The sequence below is a fragment of the Rhododendron vialii genome, chromosome 13a, assembly GCF_030253575.1.
Source record: "Rhododendron vialii isolate Sample 1 chromosome 13a, ASM3025357v1".
Classification (NCBI taxonomy): domain Eukaryota; kingdom Viridiplantae; phylum Streptophyta; class Magnoliopsida; order Ericales; family Ericaceae; genus Rhododendron; species Rhododendron vialii.
The window spans coordinates 26,007,236-26,023,274 of NC_080569.1; the positions used below are offsets into that span (position 1 = coordinate 26,007,236).

Here is a 16,039-nt window from a genome sequence, read left to right on the forward strand (position 1 = left end):
TCACCCAATCATTTTCCACATTATTAATGCTGTCTTATCCGAACTTCCGTATGCTTTCAGAGAAACGTTTTGGTGTAACCGGTATATAAACCATTTGGTATCCCCTCTTCACAAAAAAATTGACACTTGGCAAAGTGTGATTTTTAGGACTTCAACTGTAATTTCCACACAATCTACTCCTCTCCCCGCACAAACTACTCCCAATTTGGCGCTAAAACAAAAGAGGCGACTATTCGCAGCCCCGTATTTTCTTCTTTAGCTCGTTAAATTTTTTTAATTATACTCGACAGTTAGTTACCGAAATTGAGATACATTTTCAGCATCCAATTACCGAAATATAATATTTTTTTCAACAGCTATTTACCGAAAATGTATGTTCGGCAGTTTTTTGCCAAAGGTTGAACATATTTTCGACATGTAGTTACCGAAATATAATCTTGTTTTCAACAGCTATTTACCGAAATATTATGTATGATTTTCAACAATTATTTACCGAAATATAGTGGGCTAAGGGAGAAAATACTGGCTGCGAATAGTCGCCCCCAAAACAAAATCTCAGAGAGTTTTTTTCCCACACAACCCACTCCTTTTCCTGCACAAACTACTCCTCTGTACATCTCCGCTAACATCTTTACTTACTTCTCATCCATTATTTTTCATCTCCAGATCCACATAAAAAAAAAAAAAAAAAACATCAGTTTACCAACGGGGTAACAATACATTTCAATGGTTTATTTTTTTAAATACTCATTTAATCTATTATCTTTGGCACACGGAGTTTCAAAATCTCAATATTTTAATAGGAGTTTATCGATGCTATGTAGGCTTCTTCAAATCCAGAATTTAACTCTCTCCGTTTCAGCTTTATGAGATTGCTAGTTGAGGAAGATGCAATACCATAGTTGAGTCAAGAATCAGTGCTAATGGGTGTGGAAATGCTACCACCACAAAAATAAAGCAAACAAGATATCTACTAAATGTCTTTTTTTTGCAAGAATCGATATAGTGGTTGTAGTTTTTGTTTAATCTTTGGCTATTGTAGTTTTTGTTTAATTTTTGTGCTTTCAACTGAAATTTTACTAGTGTTAAATTTTACTACGGACATTTTATTTTTTTGAATGGTTTAAGTCCTCATAATTTATAATTTATACTTTACCAAATAACAATAAAAAAAATAAACCCTTCAAACCTGTTGGTAAAATGAGGATATCCTTTGTTGATGTGGATCTGGAAATGTGAAAAAATTGGATGAGAAGGAAAAAAAGGGATAGCAGAGGAGTAATTTAGGGGACGGGTTTTTTTTTTTTAGCTTTTTGTGGCATTTGTGCGGAAACAAGGGCGCTGCTATTCGCAGCTCTTTATTTACTTCCATAGTCCGTTAAAATTTTTTAATTATACTCGACAGTTAGTACTGAAATTGAGATCTATTTTCAGCATCCAATTACCGAAATATAATATTTTTTTCAACAACTATTTATCGAAAATGTATGTTCGGCAGTTGTTTACCGAAAGTTGAACATATTTTCGACATGTAGTTACTGAAATATAATCTTGTTTTCAACAGTTATTTACCGAAATGTTATGTATGATTTTCAACAATCATTTACTGAAATGTAGTGGGTTATGGGAGAAAATAAAGGGCTGCGAATAGCGGCGCCCGGAAACAAAAGATGTTTTAGGGAGGATGGGGAAAAATAATTACAGTTGCAGTCCTTAAAATTACACTTTGCTAAGTGTCAGTTATTTTTAAAATGGGAATACCAAATGGTTTATATACCGGTTATACCAAAAAGTTTCTCATGTTTTCATGTCCTTCTCATCTCAACCCAACTCATCGTAATCAAGAAGAAAATCAACCCGAGGCTATAGAGAGAGAGAGAGGGGAGGGGGCCGAGGGTATATATAATGCCCTCGTTTAGTGCTAGTCTTGCTACAAGACTCCCCCATGCCTTCTGGGTTCAAAGCAGAAGCAACAATTTCACATCCAACTATGCGGGGAATTCATTCTTCTTGTTCTTTGATAGCAAAAGAAGCCTAGGTTTAAAAAAACCCATTAATTTTTCTCTATCCAAGTGTAATCAAACCAGTGTTTGTTCACCAATGGAGGGCCAGACCCAGATGGTGGTTACTGCCCCAGAGACGGAGGAGTACTCCAAGGAATTGGAAGTGGCTGTTAGAGCTGTGCAAATGGCTTGTTTGCTTTGCCAGAGAGTTCAAGAAAATTTGATTACTAAAACGAATGGACAAGTCCACTCTAAGGATGATAATTCTCCTGTGACAATTGCAGGTAATTCACTTGCTATTTCTGGGTTATTTTTTTTTCCTTTTTGGAATTGGGTTATAATTGCAGCTTTGTAAAGTCCGCCTGTCCATGTGAGTTTCGGGGTTTGTTGGAGTTTGTCCCACACCAGTTAATTATCTCCTCCAAAATTAGAATATGAGCCTGGACGGCATCTCCCTTCATTGCCAATTGATGTTGAGTTAGATGCTTTCAGATGGTATGAGTTGGATGCTTTAACGGGGTTGAACTGCAAAGTGGATGATTATTTTGTTTTTTTGTCTTTCACTGAGGAAAAAAGTGACATGCTCACCATAAGTTCAGATAGAAACAGCAGCCACATAATTAAACTGGGAGTGATGATGTTGAAAATTTTAATTATGCGAGAGCGAGTGTGAATGAGACTGGGGTTTAGTAGTGATTTTGGGGTGATAAGGTCGAATTTCAATTATGAAAGAGAGAGTGCTAATGGAAATTATCTACTGTATTTAAATTTAAATATAGTGTATTTTCAGTTTGGACCACGTTGGAGGAAATGGATCCATGTATAAAACCCCATATAGCTGGACAAAGGGTTGTTGAGCTGAGTTGAGTTTGCTTTATGGTTGAATTGTAGGATTGGTTCTGTTATAAGAAAAATGAGAGAAGTTAGGAATGGGGCCAAAGCATCTATGATTAAGACCATTGTGGCATAGAACAAGTTAGGACACTCTTAGTAGTTAACAGAGAGTACACAAATAGGGCGGCAATACAAGAGCTCTCGGGTGTTTGTTCAGAAGAATCAGATAGGTGAAGAAGTGCAACTTTTAAAGGGAATTGAAAATCTTTTAGCTCGTTTAAGTTTAATTCTTGGATTTATTTTCAAGGTTCGGTTGTTAAAGTGGGCTGTGACAATTTGTCCAAAGCTCTCTGCTCAAATGATCACATCTGTCTTCGTAATTGGCAAACACAGAACCAAAAAAAAAAAAAAACCTTTGGTAAGGTGATGAATTTGAGCTTAAGACCTTCCCATCTTGATATATGCTAAACAACCAAGTTATCTCATAGATGAAGCTAGTTTCAGTATTTGAAATTTATGGGAGAATCAGGCAAAATTTTGAAGCTTTATTTTCTGATACGTGCGAACCATGTCTTGATGTTTTGGCGCAAAGAATGAAAGCTATTTGCTGTAAGGTATTAGTATTAGTTTGTTAGCTTCAGGATATTATTAAACTTCTTATTGTCTTCTCTATAATCATAAAGAGAAAGGCATGATATTCATATTTGATCCTGGAGGATATTTATCTTCTGTGTTGCTATTTTGTATAATGATATTATCTATAGTAGCTTTAGTTGTAGTAAGATTTATCCATTAGACGCTATTGTTGGATTATTTTGTCTTCGTTTGTAGTTGTCATTTGGAATAGTCTATTTAGAGGACTCTTCATATATTGTTTTGGGTAGTCTATGCTGTGGAGTGAAATTTCATTTAGTAGTGGTATGGATGGCTTCCTTATATAGGTGTGGATTCCTGAGGTTTTATATTTCTTTATGTAATCATCCTGCATCATAATAGCTATAGGGATGAAGTAGGAACATGGTTGTGTAGTTCTCATTTAGTTGTTTTTTTTGGCTAGGCAAGTTCTCATTTAGTTGTTGCAATTCTTTATTTGTGAGTGATTGAAGCAACCCATCAAGGTGTAGGCTACATCTTTGAGGACTTGAAGGCAATGAATTGGTGACGGAGGCTGTTGGCTTCCAAGTATTTCATGACAAAAATATTTTTTTCATCAGTGGATATAAGATCCTCATTAAGCATATGAAAGTCTGCCCACTAACTATTAAAACCACTTTTAGTGGATTACAGTGCACTAAATTTTTTTTTTGAACAGCTACAGTGCACTATTTTCTAATCCTAATATTTCGCAATAGACTATGTATCTTGATGCTGCATGTCACATGAGGATAGTTTTGGTGAATTACTTATCCTACAATTGGTTAGCCGTGTTCCACAGTGCAGGAAGTAATAAATGACCAAAAAAGGAAAAAAAGTGAAGTGAGAGGAATAAGAAAATGAAGAAAGAAACACACCACTAAGGTTGCACAGAAATTCATCATTGCAGAGGCTTTGGCATCCTGCACAGAAGATTGATGTTCTTATTACTACCTTTAATGGTTGAAAGCTTGATTGCTAATTTGCATGTTTTTCTTGGCCTGTTCATGACATAACAAGGAGACATGAATTTGAGAAATCCCCAAAGTAGGATATTACATTAATCTCCTGCTCTTTCTTCTTCTTCTTTACAAAATAAGTATAGGAGAAAATGTGTCTTTCATCTATCCAAACGTATATGTCAACTTCTATGCAAGAAATGCCACAATTATAATTTCATGATAGTTCAGATATGAAGTGACCAAGAGTATCCGAAAAATAGTGGATACTTCTTCATGTTAAATAAATTGATTTGGAATTTGGCGATACGTGAAGTAGGTATCAGATAATGTTAAATAAATTGATTTGGAATTTGGCGATACGTGAAGTAGGTATCAGATATGAATCCACGAGTATCTGAGGTATATTGGTATATCCACTATGGGTAGAATTATCTTCTAGAAGTATAGGTGCTTCATAGAAGCCTTTACTCGCTTTAGTAGCTCAGCTTCAAACTAGAATGTTACCATCTACTCTACCAATTAGTCCTTAGCTCCTACAAGCAGTACCTGGCTCAAGAAATCGTTTATTGCTTATAAGTCTACTTGATTCAGATTCTTCGTTTTGTTGTGGAAAACATAATACTAAGGATTTATTTGCAAAATAAGGACCCGAAGATGTCTAGTTAGACATAAAAACTTGAAAGCTTTGATTAGAAGGTAAAATTGTTCTTTAAGTCAACTTTTGGAGTGCAACGAAGCTACTATTTGTCGTGTTGGTTTATCGATTATATCCTCTAGTGATGCAACAGCTAAACCTTATACCCATTCCATTTAGTTCAATTGATTACCATTGGGAATCCTTTGACTGCTATATTTGCTAATCCTCTTGGTTATGTCTTGTGAAATAGATTGGAGTGTCCAAGCGACTGTCAGCTGGGTACTGGCTGAGTCTTTTGGGAGTGAAAATATAGCCATTGTCGCAGAAGAGGATGTTCAAGCACTCTCGAAAGCAAATGCAGCAGGCCTACTGGAAGCTGTGGTGAATACAGTCAATAACTGTCTAGTTGAGGCACCACGATTTGGATTTAAAACCCCACTAATGTCTCTTGGAACTTTAGATGTACTTGAGGCCATTAGTCGGTGCAACTCAACCGGTGGGCCCATTGGAAGATTTTGGGTGTTGGATCCTGTTGATGGAACGTTAGGTTTTGTACGTGGGGATCAATATGCCATCGCCCTGGCACTAATTGAAGATGGAGAAGTTGTTCTTGGAGTTCTTGGGTGCCCCAACTACCCAATGAGGAAAGAATGGCTAAGTTATCATAACCGCTACCATAGAATTATATGTAAGTTGAGTCCTCCAACGTCTGAATCTTGGGAAAGAGGTTGTGTGTTCTATGCGAGGAGGGGTAGTGGCAAGGCTTGGATGCAGCCCATACACCATGGAGAGAAGAATCTTTTGTGGCCAAATAATGCAAGACAAATACAAGTTTCGTCCATTGATGACCCAGCACTCGCTACTTTTTGCGAACCAGTTGAAAAGGCAAATTCAAGCCACTCGTTCACAGCAGGATTGGCTCACAGTGTTGGGCTTAGGTGAGTGATCTTTTTTAGTTCTGCTTTGTTCTTCCAAAACTTTGATCTTTACATTTGGTGTTAATGACAAGCACGAAAGGCTCTGTTGAAATACTCGATTGATATATATTATTCTTCTCACAATGAGGTACAATATAACTAGATGCAAGGTAAAATAAGGAAAGAGAATAAAATCAAATCAAATCCCTAATTGAGTATCTTCCTAATTACATTCAATACATTAAATACAGTCAACACTCCCCCTCAAGCTGGAGCATAAACATTGTGTACTCCCCAGCTTGCGACAAATAGTATCAATGGAAGTTTTGGGAAGTGCAATGGTGAAAATATCAGCCAGTTGAGAGCCTGAAGGAACAAAAGGAGTGTTAATATCTTTGGATTCCACCGAATGAAATGACAATCAACTTCAATGTGTTTGGTCCTCTCATGGAATACTGGATTATTAGCAATGTGGATAGCAGCTTGATTATCACAATATAGAGGAGTAGGACCATGTACCGGGATCCCAAACTCTTGTAGAAGTGTGCGCAACCAAGTCAACTCACCAGCGGTATGAGCCATTGCTCTATACTATGTCTCAGCACTAGAACATGCTACAACTGACTGTATATTACTTCTCCATGTCACAAGATTGCCTCCTATAAAGGTGCAATAGCCAATGGTAGAACGACGATCAGCAGATCCTGCCCAATCAGCATCTATATATCCTTCGATACGAAGATGTCCAGATGATTTATAGAGAAGTCCACGTCCGGGAGCATTTTTGAGGTACTTCAAGATACGAACTGCCTCCATACGAGGAACTCGAGGACGAGTCATAAATTGACTGACAACACTAACTGCATAGGAGATATCGGGTTGAGTAATAGTTAGATAAATAAGTTTTCCCACAGGTCTCCGATACATCTCAGGGTCGTCAATTAGCTCACTATCTTCAGGCATTAATTTAATATTAGTCTCCATGGGAGTAGCTATAGGTTTAGACCCAATATAACCTGTATCTTTCAAGAGATCGAGAGTGTACTTCATTTGTGATAAACTAATGCTTGCTTTGGAACGAGCCACCTCAATGCCAACGAAATATCGAAGCTTGCCTAGATCTTTGGTAAGAAAGCTAGAACCAAGATGGCGAATTAGTGTTTGAATCCCAATGCTATCACTACCAGTGACGACGATATTATCCACATAAATCACGAGAATCACAATACCATGAGTGGTCTTTTTAAAGAACACGGAGTGATCAGCCGACTCCGAGTCGTACCATGAGAAAAAACAGTTTTGCTAAACCTATCGAACCAAGCCCGGGGAGACTGTTTGAGGCCATATATAGATTTGTGAAGACGACATACACACTCCCTCTTGGACTCAAAACCAGGTGGTTGTGCCATATAGACAATCTCAGATAGATCCCCATGTAAAAGGCATTCTTGACAACAAGCCGGTGGAGAGGCCAATCAAGATTTGCCGCAAGAGAGATAACAATCCGTACAAAATTAAGTTTGGCCACTGGAGAAAAAGTCTCAGTATAATCGAGCCCATAGGTTTGGGTGAAATCTTTGGCCACAAGACGAGCTTTTAGTCGATCAAAAGTACCATTAGGATTTTGTTTGACAGTAAACACCCAACTACAACCAACAATATGTGCTCTAGTAGGCTTGGGAACAAGGGTCCAAGTATGATTTATGGACAAAGCACGCATCTCTTCTTCCAAAGCGGAGCGCCATCCAGGATGAGAAAGAGCCTCCAAATAAGACTTAGAAACAACAGAAGATAGAGAGATAGAAAAAGCGCGAAAAGAGGGAGATAAACGATCATAGGATACAAACTGAGAAATAGGATGGAAAGTGCAAGAACGCGTACCCTTACAAACGGCAATAGGCAAGTCAAGATCCGGATCCTCAGACAGTGAAAGAGATGATGTGGGTAAAGAAGTTGGGTCTGTAGGAGCAATGGGAGATGCGGCAGCGGAAGGGCGACGAAGACGAACATAGACCTGTTTGATGGGTGGTCAAGGAGCAGTCTCGGGAAGACAGACCAATGTAATGGGTGGTCGAGGAGCAATCTCGGGAAGACAAGGTGACAGACCAAGATCAGCCAACATGGTGGCTGTAATCGTGCACCTGCTGGGGAATAATATGGAACGGTCTCAAAGAATGTCACGTCAGCACTTACAAAGTGCTTACGTAGCAAGGGACTATAACACCTGTATCCTTTCTGTGTCTGAGAGTAACTAAGAAATATACATTTATAAGAATGAGAATCAAGCTTATCACGACCTGGAGAGAAATTATGTACGAATGAAATACAACCAAAAAGTTTTGGGGGGAGAGAAAAAAGATCCTTGTTAGGAAAGAGAACCTGGTAAGGAATTTTGCCATTCAAAGCCCGAGATGATGTTCTATTTATAAGATAATTAGCTGTAAGAACTGCATACCCCCCAAAAATGTTTTGGAACATGCATGTGAAGCCTAAGAGCTCGGGCGATTGCTAAACCCGGTCCATTTTTCCACTCAGCAACCCTATTTTGTTGAGGGGTGGTTACAAAAGCAGTTTGATGAATAATGCCATGAGTTTCAGTAAAATGCGTAATTGATGAAAAATATATTCTTGGGCATTATCAGTCCGCAGAATACATAATTTGGCATTAAATTGAGGAGAGTATGTAATTTGGTATTAAATTGAGTGACAATTTTAGCATAAAAATTAGAAAACACAGAAAATAATTGAGACTGATCTTTGAGAAGATATACCCAACTTAAACGAGAAAAATCATCAATAAACGTAACAAAATAGCGAGCACCACATAAACTCGTGGTACGAGATGGTCCCCAAATATCCGAATGAACTAAAAGCAAACGGTTCTAAACTAGATGACTCAACTCGTAAAGGAAAAGAAACCCTACGATGTTTACTGAGTTCACAGGTGTCACAATTAAAAGGAGAAAAACTAGGTTAATCAAGGACTATCTTGCGAAGATTGGCAGAAGATGGGTGTCCAAGACGACAGTGCCACTGGTAAGGTGTGGTAGTGGAGTGGAAGGCAGATAACTTGGAAGGATTGGACGGCTGAAGGTAGTACAGATCATTCTTCTCATACCCCCACCAATCATCCTTTGCGTCTTGAGATCCTGAAATTCACAATGAGAGGGATAGAAGAGTACTGAACAATTGTGAGTTTGAGAAAGTTTATGAATGGAAAGTAGATTAAAAGGAAATTGTGGTAAGTATAAGACAGAAGTAAAAATAAGGCCCAAGGCACAATAAGTACCAATGTCATGTACACGAATTTTAGTACCATCCGCGATAGTAACATAAGAAGAAACAAAAGGTGTAACGACATCAATAAGAAGAGACAAATCACCTGTCATATGATCAGATGTGCCAGAATCGAAAATCCATGAAGCACTGCCAGTATGAGAAGATGAGTGAAGGCAAGTATTTCCTGATGAGACATGAGTTGCAATGGAAGTCGAAGATGCATTAGCCTTGTGAAACATGGAAATCTGATCCGGAGGAGCCAGCCAAAACGGCTCCCCCTCAAATGTAGCTTGATTAGCCCAAGCCAGCTTGCCATGAAGCTTCCAACAGAACTCAACAGTGTGATTGGTTGCATTGCAATGTGTACACTTCTTGGTGCCACGACCACCACGCCCCCCACGGCCGCCACGTCAACCACCACGTTTATAAGAACCATTACAACTGTGGGGGGGATTAGAGTGCCTAAAATTCCGAGAAGATAGAATAGGACCAGTAGCAAGAGCAGCTAGGGCAGATGGAGTTGGATGCTCTAAAACAGAAGACTGAGGAGCAACCTTTCGAACATGAGCAAAAGCCTCACCAACAGTAGGAACTTCCTTGCCGGAAAGAATTTGGGGACTGAGAGGAGCAAGTTCTGAATTCAGCCCAGATAAAAATTTGGTAACTTGAAATTCATTTATGTACTTCTGTTGAACCTTTAAATCTGTGGTTAAAGATTGATAGACATTTAACTCGTCTCACATCCCGTTTAAAGTGGAAAAGTACTAATCAACCGATCGATCTCTTTGTTGGAAAGAGAAAATATTCTGATAAATTTGATAAATGCGAGAGAGATTCTGTTCGGATGAATATAACTCATGTAAAGTATCCCATACTTCTTTGGATGTGTCAAGGCATGCAACATTATTAAAAATATCAGGTTCAAGACTATTCCAAAGCAAAGTCATAATATACGAATCATTTTGAATCCAAACAGAATCTTCAGACGGGGCATTAGTGATATAGGAAGTCTCACCACTTGCTCGCAAATAAACAGTCACAGCACGTGACCATGGCAAATAATTGGCCCCATTTAATTTAATTGAGGTGAGAGAACGACGATGAAATGGATCCCTAACAGTGTCCTTAGAGCCTGATGTTTCGGTTTTCTTATCCTTATCACCCATAATACGAGAGCAAACCAAAAAATAGGAATAAACCAAATATTACCAAAGATCTTGAGCACTGCCCAGTTGATATCAAGCCCCAGAAAAAAAGATTACCTGGTGGTCATTGGAGATGCAAAAGAGATACTCGGAATTGATATGGTTTAGATGAGGGTTCGACGTTGCTGCTGGGGTTTAGGCGAGGTCGCCGGAGTCCGACTGAATGGGCAGCGGAGTCTGTAGAAGGTCGGAGAAGGCAGTCTCAGTGTTGTTGAGAACCGAGAGTACTTCGTCGGAGAGCGAGGATCGTCGGAGATGATTGGAATGACGTCGCCAGTGGTCGGCAATGCAAAGGAGGGCCGGCGAGGGGTCGGCAAAGATGGGTTTCTCAGATAGGTCTGAGAAACAGAGATCGTTCGGAGAGAATAGAAACAGGCTCCTTGGCTCTGAAAAAAAGAAGAAGGATAAAGACGATACTTGGTCAAGAGACCAAAAGAGAAAGTAGAAATCAGGTTCTTGGAACCTGCTCTGATACCATGTCGAAATACTCGATTGATATATATATTATTCTTCTCACAACGAGGTACAATATATAGACCGGATACAAGTTAAAATAAGGAAAGAGAATAAAATAAAATCAAATCCCTAATTGATTCTACCTAATTGAGTATCAAATCCCTAATTGATTCTCCCTAATTGAGTATCTTCCTAATTACATTCAATACATTAAATACAGTCAACAGGCTCCATCATGCAAAATTCCTTTATCAAGTACTAAAATTTTATCTGCACCTATTTTCTTTGTTGCATAGATGACAGCTATTTACCAGGATAATAAAAAAAACATAAGTTTCTTCAAGGGCTTTGGAAAGCTACAGGTTAATGGTTGTTTGAAGAAGAAAAAAATCAAGTAGCGAATGACTGAGGATAACAGGAAATCTAATATTTCGGAAATTGTATCCAAAATCAGTGGAACTTTCTTTTCTGATTAACTTCCTCTCGTGTGTATAGGACCAATACCATTCGATTTATGGTCAGAACTGTAGTGTGTATTTAGAAGCCAAGAGTTTCAATGTTTGAATTGAGGGTTCATTTATCTAAGTTGGTGCAACTACGGGTTTAAGCAGCTTCTACTCCTTGTAATAGTTTAGCACCTTCTTTGTTGTTACTATGGGGCAGTGATTTGAGTAAATGTACATTCTTCTGAGAAAAAAGGAGATGAACATGCATAGCTTTATTCAGCTGCGCAGAAAGCTGATACATTTGTTTTGACTGCAGAAACCAACCATTACGTGTATATAGCATGGTGAAATATGCAGCCATAGGCCGTGGGCATGCTGAGGTGTTCATGAAATTCGCTAGGGCAGGCTACAAGGAGAAGATATGGGATCATGCAGCTGGTGTTGTTATCATACAAGAGGCTGGCGGTGTAGTAACTGATGCTGGAGGGCATCCCCTAGACTTCTCTAAAGGTTTATATTTAGAAGGTCTTGACCGTGGTGTAATTGCTTGTGCTGGTGCCAAACTACATGAGAAGATCATTGGGGCTGTGGATGCTAGTTGGAACTCCTCTAGCCTATGATATTTATTGTATTCTTCTGTCATACAAGAACCTTCAATCTTGACAGGTAAAAAGCCTAAAGCTGATTTTTGTTCGGAAATTATGTTTCTAAAGGAATCTCATAATCATCATGCTTCGAAAGTAGTTATCCTATAGCGTGAAGCATGGCCATAAACCAAAGTACTCAACCAAACCAAGCCATGTTTCCCATTCGACTGGGATCAGATAGATTTTTTTTTTTTTTTTTTTGATCAGCGGATCAGATAGATGAATCCTTTCTTTCCATCCCCTTTTGTCAAAGCTATGTTTCCATCCCCTTTGGTCAAATCTATATGTTTACTTAAATTTAATAAGTTCATATCCTTTAAATTACATCACCCTGCCAATTTAATAAGGTTTCATTTCCAATTCTCTCTCCCCTAGTCTTTCTAAACATCCACCTTAACATCCTGGTCTTGTTACGCTCAAGTTATTTATGTGTTGTCTCTTGCGTCGGATGCATCGCTCGCCTTATAGCTCTATACATTTTTCCTTCCAAATTTGTGGTGGTTCTGAGGCAATGGCTGTAAAATTTTACAATTGCTAAACAGAACAAAGAGGCACAACTGTATTCACAGCCATGCCTGGTGGAGAACCATGTAGTTCAAACTTTGAGTCGCCTGATAAGTAATACCTAGACTTTACCATAACCAAATGCTGATTTGATATTTCATTCGCCACTTGCGATTTTAATTGGAAATCCTATATTTAGTTTCAGGTGAAGCCGCTGGTCGTGTTTTCAGTTCTTTGTGCTCAACGGTGAGTCAGACTAAAATGCCTTGCTATTTTGAAGATGGTGACAGGGATCGAGTTCTTTTGTAAGTGCATACAAGAACATACAGAAGTGACTATACTTCCAAAGAGTAGGGTTCACCTTTTGACAAGGAACCTGGTTTTCTTCAATTCTTTCTTGCTCAGGAGCATTCCTAGTTGGAGAGGTTTATGACTCACAAGCACTACGCTTTTGATATCGCAACGATGTAACATTCTGTTGGTATATAGTATCTACACATCCTGTAAATGGGCAAATAAACAATCAACTGTGAATCCGAATTTGTTGCTATACAACTTGACCTGTTCAGTTTTCAAAGATTCAGTCGAAGTGCGCGTAAACGAGCTCGGAATTATCAAAAATGAGATTCATTAGTTTTCAGCTTCGCTCTTTGGAGTCTGCTAAAAAAAGAAAAAGGAAAAAAAATAGCTTCGTTCTTTGGATGATGATGACAAATGTCGAAAGTTTTCGATGAATATTTGCACAAATTCTGTTCTTACTAAACTATGACCATAATTAACATTATGGAGTGATGCACTAATGGAAACTTGTTCATACAAACAACTGTACTGGTCCATTCTTGAAAGGGCAAAATCTCAAATCAGTGAAAGGGACAAGATTTACGAAAATGATGGGGACACGCCTCTCGGCCACTCCCCAGGCACTCCTCCCTCACAAGCAGTGGAGCCCACTGCTTGTGAGAGATGAGTGTCTGGGAAGTTGCCAATAGGCGTGTCTGTTGTATGATTGCAAGATTTATTATCACTGTCCTGGAGTGATAAATTTATTATCAATAATAACATGGAATCAAAAGACACACTTGTCTCTCATTCCTCTTTCTTCTTTTGTTTGATCAAATTCATTCCTCTTTCAAAAATGCACTGGAGATAGAATGAGAATGAGAATGATGTTAGCTTTAACAATGAGAGAAACTTATTCACGGTTCCGCACCATCTATTGTCGTTAATAGATTGTTTTCAATTCGGATCGTCTAAAACACTTTTGGACCGCTGAGATTGAGCGCCGTAAACCTTATCCACGACTCCTCCATAAATAAGATTCTTTCTTTTAACAATTAAAACTTGGAACAAAAGGGACACTGGTGGAGATTTAACGCGCTTTTATCTGTACGTATTTCGAATTGACAAATTGTGTAAAATTCAGATCAATGGTCGGCCCCCCTCCTTTTCAATGCATGTGGATCAGTATATACTTTTCGACAGGAAAATTATTCAGTGCCCCTACGGTACCGTCACTTGGTGTCTCAAACTCTTTCTCCTCCATACATTTGTGTGGTTCTCGTCTCAAAATATGTGGAGTCCACACAAGTATGTGATAGAAAATATCCGACACATGGTGCCCCAGAGGCATGCAATAATTACTCCGATTCGATATTGACTTCCTTGGTGGCCTGGTTGGCTACTAGTGCCATACAGGGAGAGAATATTGCTATGTCAAGGAAATAGTGATCAGGACCTTTTACGGCAAGTTGTTACCAAACAAAGCGCCGATCGCCAAAAAAAAAAACATTGAATCGGGCTTCTCTGCCGTTGATTGTGGACCATTCATATTGACAATTAATAGTTCAGATTTGCTAAATCTTTTAATGGTAAAACTATATTATTACCGGTAAAAAATTCAAAATAAATCAGGACCATTAAAAACGCTAGCGCTAATCGACGATTGAGATCACTTGAACAGTACCAAAAAAATAAGTGCCGATCGACATGTTGTCAATTTCATCACACCATTACATTTATCTCTGCCTATGTTTGCATCAAGGTTTTAAATAGTAGCAGCTGCGTAGCGGTAGTGACAACGGTATCACGAATATATCTCAAATGATATGTAGTTGTAGTGGTCGTGAACGTGAACGTTTTAAAAGATCTTTAGGCACCAAAGAGGCCGTGGCGATACATATACAGCAGGATCGGTCGATACGAGTGTAGCAGTGTCAGATGAACGAAAAACTGCTACGTAGCGGCCGATATTTAAATTCATAGTTTTTTCTTTCTTTTTATTCCCTAAACTATGCTATTTTCTCTACTTAGTCCCTAAACTACAAATTTGACGATTTCATCCCCTCAGCTATCATACCATTACCTACTTTACTCCTATACATAACGAAAATTAAGAATTTGTACGGAAAATGTCACATAAGGGCCATAAGGCCCTGTTTGGGATGCTGCAGAGCATATACTTGATTATGAGAGCTCTAGAGACAAAAATTAATTATGACCCTTTAGAATAAAATGATCAAAAAAAAAAGATCTTTGCACTGGTTCAAATAGATTAGAAATTGGAGTGCTTAATTTTTAACCAGATTTTTAATATTTAAACAGTCTAAATTCTATATAAGAAGCTCAGTCTTTTTGAAAAAAATGTGTATGTGTCAGCCTCTATAAAATGCCACTCAAGGCCTTGATGGAGTATTAATTATGAGAGCCCTAAAAATAAAATTGATTACGACCCTTCTGGATAATATGATCAGAAAAATAAGATCTTCACCCCGAATTAAACGGATTGTTAATTGGTGCACTTAATTTTTTTTTACAAGGTTCATATATAAAAAATGGGAATTGATTTCTACATTCTTTTTTTTAATAATCACACTCCATTTTTTAGATTTTAGTGTTGAAAGTGTATGTATTTTTTTTGCTAAAAGACAAAAAAGGGAGTATAGAAATCAATTCCCTAAAAAATATGGTTAAAAAATTAAGTGCTAAAATTTTCAATCTATTTGAACTGGTGCGAAATTTTTTTTTATTTTTTTATCATTTTTATCCTAAAGGATCATAAAGGATCAGAATTAATTTTTATCTCTAGGACTTTCATAATCAAGAATTTGCTCTGCAGGGTTCCAAACAGAGCCTTATGTGATATTTTCCGTCCAAATTCTTAATTTCCGTTATGTATTGGACTAAATAGATAACGGTATGATAGTTTTTTTTTTGCTCGGCATACGGTATGATAGTTGAGGGGATGAAATCGTCAAATTATTAGTTTAGGGAGTAAGTAAAGATGAAAAAAACCTCTTAAATCCATGACTTATATGCATTTCAACATGTACGAAGTACTTGACGCTTGAATAAACGAGTATGTGATATTTTTTTCGGATATTTTCGATAGAAACTTCACGAGAGAGAATATTTACCAGTGTTTTTTACGGCAGAACTATATGCAAAAGACTCATATATATCATGCATAAATACAATTTTCCTTGGAATATTTAGATGCTCTTGCTTTGCAAAGTTCCT

The 16,039-nt window shown here is 38.0% G+C and overlaps 1 protein-coding gene across 2 annotated transcripts; it reads left to right on the plus strand.

The window, feature by feature from the left end:
* Nucleotides 1-1,799: 1,799 nt before the first annotated feature.
* On the plus strand, nucleotides 1,800-13,100 carry LOC131312765 (PAP-specific phosphatase HAL2-like). Of its 2 annotated transcripts, none has more exons than XM_058340726.1 (4): nucleotides 1,800-2,287; nucleotides 5,320-6,007; nucleotides 11,689-12,038; nucleotides 12,723-13,100. In XM_058340726.1, the coding sequence occupies exons 1-3, from the start codon at nucleotides 1,906-1,908 to the stop codon at nucleotides 11,990-11,992; spliced, it is 1,374 nt and encodes a 457-aa protein (XP_058196709.1). In that variant the 5' UTR covers nucleotides 1,800-1,905; the 3' UTR covers nucleotides 11,993-12,038; nucleotides 12,723-13,100. The 2 variants fall into 2 exon arrangements, with proteins under 2 accessions (XP_058196709.1, XP_058196708.1); XM_058340725.1 differs by having other exon boundaries at nucleotides 12,729-13,100.
* Nucleotides 13,101-16,039: the final 2,939 nt, after the last annotated feature.